The sequence below is a fragment of the Arabidopsis lyrata genome (assembly GCF_000004255.2).
Source record: "Arabidopsis lyrata subsp. lyrata unplaced genomic scaffold ARALYscaffold_355, whole genome shotgun sequence".
Classification (NCBI taxonomy): domain Eukaryota; kingdom Viridiplantae; phylum Streptophyta; class Magnoliopsida; order Brassicales; family Brassicaceae; genus Arabidopsis; species Arabidopsis lyrata.
This window is the reverse complement of record NW_003302302.1, coordinates 1-9,149: the sequence shown is the minus strand read 5'-3', so window position 1 is coordinate 9,149 and position 9,149 is coordinate 1. Positions and strand designations below refer to the sequence as shown.

General features: G+C 35.2%; 2 protein-coding genes and 2 long non-coding RNA genes across 7 annotated transcripts; 1 reads left to right on the top strand and 3 right to left on the bottom strand.

Annotated features, from left to right (window-relative positions):
- Positions 1-2,245: 2,245 nt before the first annotated feature.
- LOC9298625 (eukaryotic translation initiation factor 3 subunit I) lies at positions 2,246-4,356 on the bottom strand. Of its 4 annotated transcripts, none has more exons than XM_002862503.2 (9): positions 4,174-4,356; positions 3,843-4,062; positions 3,499-3,714; positions 3,272-3,405; positions 3,069-3,188; positions 2,892-2,981; positions 2,713-2,799; positions 2,544-2,623; positions 2,246-2,433 (listed from the first exon to the last, which is right to left on the bottom strand). In XM_002862503.2, the coding sequence occupies exons 1-9, from the start codon at positions 4,261-4,263 to the stop codon at positions 2,358-2,360; spliced, it is 1,113 nt and encodes a 370-aa protein (XP_002862549.2). In that variant the 5' UTR covers positions 4,264-4,356; the 3' UTR covers positions 2,246-2,357. The 4 variants fall into 4 exon arrangements, with proteins under 4 accessions (XP_002862549.2, XP_020871049.1, XP_020871036.1 ...); XM_021015390.1 differs by having other exon boundaries at positions 4,150-4,355; XM_021015377.1 differs by having other exon boundaries at positions 4,194-4,355.
- Positions 4,357-4,527: 171 nt separating this feature from the next.
- LOC110225624 lies at positions 4,528-5,469 on the top strand. Its single transcript, XR_002329857.1, has 2 exons — positions 4,528-4,761; positions 5,141-5,469. It is a non-coding gene; the product is annotated as an uncharacterized LOC110225624 (long non-coding RNA).
- Positions 5,470-6,617: 1,148 nt separating this feature from the next.
- On the bottom strand, positions 6,618-7,481 carry LOC110225623. Its single transcript, XR_002329855.1, has 2 exons — positions 7,412-7,481; positions 6,618-6,803 (listed from the first exon to the last, which is right to left on the bottom strand). It is a non-coding gene; the product is annotated as an uncharacterized LOC110225623 (long non-coding RNA).
- Positions 7,482-7,562: 81 nt separating this feature from the next.
- Positions 7,563-8,195, bottom strand: LOC9298626 (probable E3 ubiquitin-protein ligase RNF144A-B). The gene has a single exon (XM_021015395.1). It carries the CDS (start codon positions 8,193-8,195, stop codon positions 7,563-7,565), a length of 633 nt encoding a protein of 210 aa, XP_020871054.1.
- Between the last annotated feature and the right edge of the window lie 954 nt (positions 8,196-9,149).

The following is a 9,149-nucleotide window of genomic DNA, read 5'->3' as shown; positions in this document are numbered from 1 at the left end:
TTCTTGGTTGCAATTGCGACCAACCAGTGAAACCAAGAAACCTGGTTTAACTAATCTCCATTATTCAGGACTTTAGAGAAAAAAACTTTGTGACACATTCTAGAAAGTTCGGCGGGATGCACTAAAACCCCCTTACTTCCCACCGGTAAAACCAAACTTCTTTCCCAAGGAAACCTTTTGCTTTGCCTATGAAATGTTTGGGGGAAACCCAGACCATTAGAAAAGCACCAACACAAAGCTCTTTTATATTATCAAGACATCTTTAGTGGGAGCCGGAAAAACCGAGAGCCAAGAAATTGGAGATACTCATAATCACTGATTTTATCAATTGAACTCGACCCGCATAAGAGAGAGACTTACTTGTCCAGGACAGTAAACGACCTCTTATTTTTTCAATGAAAGGCGCATAATCAAGACGCGTCATGGATTTAGTTGTCAAGGGCAGGCCAAGATACCGAATGGGAAGGGAGCTGCGACCAATGCCATGCTCAGACGCGGCCATTACGGCTAAGTGCTTATCTTTACCCGCAGTGAATATGGAGGATTTTGAAGCGTTTATACTCAACCCTGACATGTTGAGTACGGCTAAGTGCTTATGTTGTTCTATTGTTGAATACGACAGATACAAGTAAAACTCCAGAACATCGAATAAATTAAGATCCATGACCATAACACTAATGATATAAATTTTATATAATAAAAAAATATTAGTAAACTCTACCATGTATATACATGAAATAGAGATTAATTCACAATGATCATCAATAATCGATCAAACCAAAAAATAAAAATACAAACGCACTGAAATTAAAACAAACACTAATAATACCTTATCATACTTTCTTTTTTACTTCAGCAACTCGTTTGTCTAAACTCGTTTTTATCGAAACTTCACGATCGGTATACCTAAGACAGAAATCAAAAGATACAAAATCAGTAAAAATAAATAAATAATTCGTAGAACAACCAACAAATTCATATAACAAAAAGCATAATCGCATGATAAGAAATTCGATAAGCAATATAAAAAACCCTAATAGCAAAACTATTTATTGAACATAAAAAGCTGGTTCGTAACTGTGGGGCAGAAACTCTGTATTTATAGCCTCAAACTTAGGGCAAACCTCCGATATTATCTTAAGAAATTTAACTTTTTTAATTAGAAACTAAATCAGAAAACTAACAAAAACGAATATTAACTACTAAGATATAGAAATTATCCAAAAAATAACATATAAATTAAAGCTAAGATTCCATAATCATTAAAGTCGAGATATTATGACCTCCATATCCCCAACGATCATACTATAAAATAAAAAAAATTAAGGGTGATTAAGACTAATCATCACAAAACACGATTAGACTTATATACCCTTAACAACTAAGAACAAAAATTTTCGAATTGAGGGTGTTTAGGACATTATTATAGAGATCAACACACGATTAGACTTATATACCCCTAATTACGAAGAAGGAGAAATTTCGAGAAGAACAATTCATTAAGGGTGTTTAGGACAAATCATTCTAACTTTTAACCACAGGCCTCCAATGCCCTAACTTTCAATATGGTGCGTTTCTACTTCTCAAATAATTATTGTAGAGATAATAATTTATTTTCTTGGATTTTATAATACTAATCATTTAGCTAACGAGATAATATAGACGGGTTTATATGGGATGACGGGTTTGGGTCGATATTAATAAATAACGGTATATCACGGATGAAATCCTAAAATTAACAATCAAAATACAATTATAATATCTTAAACACAAAACAAAAGAAACAATATCAACAAAACAAATCCAACTTAAATTTAAAATTTTTAGTTATAAAAAAACCGACCCACGGTATACTGTAGAGTAAATATTCAAAATTTTAAAATCCACCATACATCGTTACTTAAAAATAATGTATGTTTTCGTATCTATACTTCAAAAATTGATAGATAGATATCTACATTTAAAAATACAAATTAATATGATATATCTTCAGTTAATCTTTTAAAAATTAACATTACATTTTTTAAAAAAATATAGCTCTACGGTATACCGCGGGTTAAATTCTAGTTATGTATATATAATTATTAATTTATGATATTAATGGGACTATATATTTATATAAAAATTCTAAAAAAATTATTATTTTATTATCTTATCGAATGTGGTCAAATTCTACAGTACCCCGACTTGGACAAGACAATTTTATTATTTTATAGTATTATTTATTCTACCGTATTTCAAAAGCTTTTCATCAAAGTAGTATATTGCTAAGTTGGTAGTACATAAAATTCTGAAAATGTTAAAAAAGAGAATAATATGCAGATGAAAAAATGGTTTGACATTTTTAAAGAACCTAACTAAATCTTGATGTTGAAGTAATTGGAGTCAAAATGATGCAGCCTCACGTAGCCGTCTTCACCTCCACTAGAGAAACTGAAAAATACATTCCACAAACTCAGTGAGAGAGCCAAAAACACACTCAAAAACTCATCATGTGAGGATTGTATCAATCTATCAATCAAAATCAAATGTTGTTAGTTTACCTCTTCCCATCAGGATTGAATGCCAACGCATTTATAGGTCCAAAATGACCTTTCACACCACCTATTTCCTCTTCCAGAATCTATATGTATTATATACAAAATACACAGTTATATATCTCTTTTCCAGGTTACATGTTTTCAAATAAAACTTTCTAATTGTAACACTAACCGTGTCGTAAAACTTAGCTTCAAACTTCCCAGCACGATGATCAGTGGTAGTCACAGCTGATGCATCTTGACCACCTCCAAGCACAACCTAAGAGAGAGCAGAAACATTCACAAAGATTAACATCAAGACTTGTGGATTTTGGAAATTGATTTGAATTTTCAAGAAGCATTAATTCATACATGGTTGAGAAGTGGAGACATGGCAACAGCATTTACAGGCACCACTGTTGTATAACTCTTAATAAGAGTCAGCGATCTCATATCCCAAAGCTGAAAAAATCAACAAAAAGAACACTTTATTAGATGATTTATCTCTACATGTATGGTGCAAAACTTTGAAACAGAAGGAACACATGCCTTTGCAGTTTTGTCATGTGAACCTGTAAGGAAGTGAGAGTCATCAGCTGCTTTGCAGAGCGATGTAATGGCCTCCTTGTGACCCACTTCCACATCTGATTGCTTGAGCAATTTTCCAGTCTAGTAACAATGGCAGTAGCACCACATAAGGTTTAAAAGGGAAATTGATAGACAAAAGAAAGCCATGAAGCAATATGAGCTACCTCGGTATCCCAGATTCTGATAACAGTATCTTCACCACCACTAACAATAGTTTGGTTCAGAGGACCCCAAACAGCTCTATTGATCTTCTTCTTTCCGTCAGGACTTTGAAGGACAAGCACAGAATCACCAACCTCTACACCATTGCATTAAACCAATTTCCTTTTAGATATACAAGACATAAGGCTAAAAAACATAAGTAGATTTGAACCTAGAATTGACAACTTACGGTCTTGGGGATCTTCCGCAATGCGTTTCACATGAATAGCAGAGGAAACTCCCATGAAGTGATCAGTGGTAATCACTGCAAGATGATCTCCAACAGAGAAATCCACAGACCTCGCCGAAGAACCAAAATTGAATGTGAATAATTGTTTTCCAGATTTTACATCCCAGAGCTTTGCAGTCTGATCAGCACTACCAGTGATCAATCTTGACGAGTCTCCTAACAAATCACAAACAAATAACTAAACATTACTATTTAGTTATCAACAAAGACATCGACTAGAACCCTAAATTGAATCCATTCCATCCACTCAGTACTATATGAATTTGAGAAGCTGAGCAACTTACGGGAGACATCACAGCACGAAACAGCACCATTGTGGCCACGGTAAGTTCCAAGGCGCTCGCCGTTATGGGCAAGCCAGAGGGTGGGAGTGTGGTCCTTGGCGCAGGAGAAAAGCAGATCGCCATCTCTGTTGTACCTGAGGAATGTCAATGGACGTTCATGTCCCTTCATCAAGATCGGCGTCATCCTCGTTTCTAGGGTTTGATGCGAAGAGTTTTGAATCTTGAAAACATACGCGAAATCGATTCAATAGAAAGAACAAAATATGATTGAATTATCGGAATCGGATTAGCCACATCTGAAATTCACAAGCATCGTATAAAGGAACTAAACTTGTGCTAAGTTTAACATACACGAGATATGCATACATAATTGGCGAGCATCTAATCGAAGACCTTCGGGATTAACGCACTCCATTGTCATCACGGAGGAGGCGACGGTTGAAGGACGGTTTCGATCAGCGGTCAGTGAGATTTTGAGGAGACCAAGGCTTGTTTGCCATTGAACCGGAAATGAGAATCACGACTGCCACTTTAGAGTCTGAGAGTGTCACTCAAATGTGTTATTTCTATTTTGCCCTTAATGAATATTTTGATTTAATTAATTTTTAAAATCTAAAACGAAAAAGAAAACAAAAAAGCAACAAAAACTTTTGCTCGCATCCTCTCCTCCCAAACTAGAGGTCGCACCGCCGATCTCGCCAGCCGTTGTCTCCGGCGTCTCGCCCTCGCAATCGGTTTGTTCTCCTCTCTCTTACGCCATTATAAAACTTAGAGATTCTTTCTTAGTTCCTCAATCTTCCGATGGATATCAACAATAATTACCACCGCTCCGACGACGACGACAACGCTCCGACGACGACGACAACGCTCTCTCAGTCACCGGATGTCCTGCATAAACGATTCGAAGTTTCAGATCATTGTATAGTCTTCTTCATCTTTTGTCCTTCTCGTTTGATTTGATTTCTCTTCGAAGAACAAGAATTTCAGTATGCGTTTATAACTTTATATCTAAGATCTCTTGTTGATTCGCTTAGATGAGTGTGGTGGGATTCGATGTTGGGAACGAGAACTGTCAATTCTGTAATCATGAGTTCTTATGGCAAATATTACCTCAAAAAATACTTTAGTCTTGAATTCCATTGCTTGTAATTGCCTCGTTGCCATCATTGTAATGTGTGTAAGGAAAAATCTGATTTGCTACCATGTTGTGCTTAGTAGTGAAAATTCTCATTGTATGGTGACCACTTTTTAGTGATAGAGAAAGAAAGCTTTACTCGATCCATGTTTTCCTTATGCAGGTCAAAGATGTGATCTCAAGATGGATCATCACAGTCTTTGGATTTTTAATTGTGATGCCACTAAAGACGCCCATGGAATCTGCTTGTTAATTGAGTGGGATGAATGTAAGACGCTTGACTATGAGAGGATTTTTGAAAAGATGTAGAAACCAGCGTTTGTCTTTGATGGTATAGAAATGTTGTTGATGTAGAGAAGCTGGGAAGATAGGATTTATTGTTTACTCTATTGGTAAGTCATTGGACCAATGGATCAAGGATATGCATGCTCTTGCTTAGATTTGAGTATTTGCCCATTCTCAAGATTTGGAATGTTTTTGGGTTATATCAAATACTTTGTTATGTTTCTACAAAGTGACGAAATATTTTCCCATACTTTATAAATGTTGGTTAGATAGAGAGAATAAATTTGGTTATTATATTATTGCTAACGACGTTATACTTTGAGTATCCAATTTGTAAGCTTCTCACGCATTTTCATATATAAAGCTTTTACTGATTATATTTTTAAAATTATTAGTATCTTCATTTCACAGTGCATATATGATATTGTGGAAGATAAATGACTCAAAATCTCTTGTATTTGTCGTACACCTGCGGTTTGACTGGGTACAACTGGGTTTGTACTGGTACAACTAATACCAGAACTATATTGGATACAACTAAGACCATAACTATAACCATATATGTATCAGTATATGTACTTGTCGTATTCATACAACTATGTTCAACTAGGTATAATTAGGTTCGATAAGGTACAACTAAGATCATAAATGTATCCGTATTTGTATTCAATAATTATGAAAACGATAAATTAGAGTTAATAAGGATTCTAAAAACATGTTGAACTATAAATAAATAATTTTAAATAAGTAAAACTCGAATTTATCATTTTCCTAGTGCATACTATTGTTTTCATATGAAACACTCCTTATAGTATAAGGAACACTTTGTAGGTGATCACTTCTTTTGATGCAAAAGAGGTAAAAATTATGATTTCGTGCAAATTGTATTCTGAAAACCTCTTAAACGATAATTAATAGTGTAACATCATGTGTCCAACTAGAAATTACTAATTTTTATTAGAGTCCAACTGGAAATACACAAAAATCACAAAAATCCAACTATGAATATGACAGTACAACTAGACAACTAGGTACAACTATGTTTAAAGCAAAACAATTTACCACACGTGTGATGATTTAAAAATAATATCCCGCCGCCAAAATGATGCTTACGTGGATTAAAAATAATATCCCGCCGCCAAAAATGATGCTTACGTGGATAATTTTTTTTTTTTTACTTCTTTGAAATTTATTAAAAATTGTTTTTTTAAATGTTATTTTTAATTGTCTCAGTTGTACCAAAGTGATCTAGTTGTACTTTCTTATAAGTAATCCATACACATAGTTGTACCTAAATAGACTAGTTGTACCTACAAAACCAATTGAACATAAATATAATCTAAATATTATTTTGGTTTACAAAAATACGAAGTCATATGTTCTTAATCCACAACACAACAAAATACAAAAATGAAATACAAAAACATAAGTCATGTGCAATCTTAATCCACAAGTACGTGCAGACTTAACTTGTGCGCTTTCTTTCCAGTTCTTGATCAAGCTCTTCCTTCCACTTATCCTCTATCTTTGACAGAGCAACACTACAAAACCAAAATATACCAGTTGTACCTATACGTAGTTGTACCTAAATATACCAGTTGTACCTAAATAAACGATTGCATACAATATGATACATATAAATGAAAAGCTTAATCGAAAACATAAGTCATGTGTTGCCATGGGCATTAGTCACTAACATAATCATATGATTTAATCTTTTTGCATCTACCCAAAATCAAGCAAAAAGTATTACACCTAGTTCTATCATCTAAACTCTCCTTGCCTTCTAGAAATCTCTTCAAGCAATTTATGCATCCATTAACGAAGCAAAAGAGATGGCAACATAGCAGTTTCCCATTCCACAACACAAACCTTGGCACAGTAGGATCTCTCAACACCAAAAGGAGCTATATAAGATTACAATGTTTTTGATCCCAGGAAATGTGGAAGAAATATGTCCAGCCTCTTCAAATGTGACATTTAAAACTAACTACTCATGTATTTTGTTAACATCCAACTTAACAAAAGCTAGCTCAATACTAATGGTTCCGTAGGCCTAAGAAACTGGTTAAAATCTTCTGCTAACTAATTGGGATTGTAACAGCTTTTGGCATAAGTTGGTAAAACTCAAGACTGATGATACACTGACCTTAAGGCCATTTCTTGGCGAACACCGTATCTTACTTTCTTCTCGAAACATATGCGGACCAGGAGCAAGCTCAGTAGAACCACCCAACAACGACAACACAGCATCCACCTATGAAATCGATTTCCAAAAATTATTAAAAAAAACCATTGTTTCACAAATTTGCATCACAGGTGATAAGAAGAAGAAGAATATACATATACCTGCATTTCATGTATAAGCAACCCTGAGACTTCTCAATATAGAGTTTGCAAGAATAACATCTTTTCCAGTTCTTTTTCTTTGCCATCGTCGCGAGCGAAATATTATCTCTTCCTCTTTCGTTCCCTGCTAGCTTCTGAAACTCCTCGCAAGTTATCTCCGGATGCCACTTAGTCCCACACTCTACACACACCATTCTATGGCAATGAGGACACTCCGAATCTTTCATCTTCACTTCACTCTTGTCAATGAAAAGCAAAGTAGAGCAATCCTTATAAGGACAATATAATCTCTTTGAACGCATCAATACTGCTTCAGAAAGAGCATCATCCCACTGATCAAAAACCTCTCTTGGCAAGATTTGACGACACTTATCTGGCTCGAGCCGACCAGAGCTCTTGCAACCAGAGACAAGACACTCGATTGAGAGGATGTTGTCTTGTAATTTTGCAGCTATATATTTCGAGACACAATCGTTGTAGTAGAAGGTAGAGCAGTCTTCTGATGTCGCGACGGCGGAAACTGAGGAGGATGTGGGGGGGGATCGTAGAATAAAGAGGCGAAAACTGAGTGAACTTATTATCATCGAATACGATCGCAAACTTGGGAATCCCAATTTTGAACGGAGATCCCTTAGGAGAAACGTGACGGCTCTCCGGTAAAGATTTAGAAGAGAGGGTGAGGCATATGTGAGAGAGAGATGAATAATAAAGAAGTGGAGAAGAGACGATAGATCTGGCGAAATAGAGAGAAAGGAAGCGGAGAGAGCGAGTGTGGATATGGAAGAGGAGGAGGAGCGGAGGAGACGACTGAGACGAGAAGCAGCGGTGGTTGTGCGGAGAGAAGTAGACATGATTGTGATTGGAGATCGATGGGAGTGTTTGGTTGTAGAGATAGTAAATTTGAGGTATGATTTTGTAATTGTTGATCTTTTGAAAGGGTTTTTTAGACATTTCCTTAGTTTTTGATTTTAAAAAAAATGTTAAATGAAATTAAAAATTAGAGGTGGCATTCCAGCCTTTTTTTTTCCCTAAAGTGGCTTTCCAGCCATTGTTTCTCATATGAGGGTTAGTTCTCTTCACTCCTCTTCTCCGACAGTTCTGATTCCGAAACTCAATTTCGCGAAGATTTTTCTTTCGCGCCGACTCTCACTTATTTTTCGATTTAAGCTTTGCCTTGTGAAACTAACATTGGCCCTTTTACTCGCAGATAAATCGGATTTCTTTAAACAGCCAATTTCGGTAACAAAAAAAAAAAAAAAAAATCGGATTTCTTTCTGATCCTAAACGCATTCAAATAGGAAACATGTCTGGGTAAGTCTTTTTTGTTTTTTTATTGGATCATTGTTCTCAATTTCTATTTCTGAATCTGCTGAATTGGCTATTGATACATCCTACTTGGAGGGATTTTTCTGGGTTTTTGATTTTCATTTCATTTGATTTTTTTTTTTATATTAGATTGAATGTTGTTGTCTGTTGGCAATTGAAAGTTCAAGATTTTGAGTTCACAGTTTTGTTTTCGAATTTTACTCTGCTTACAT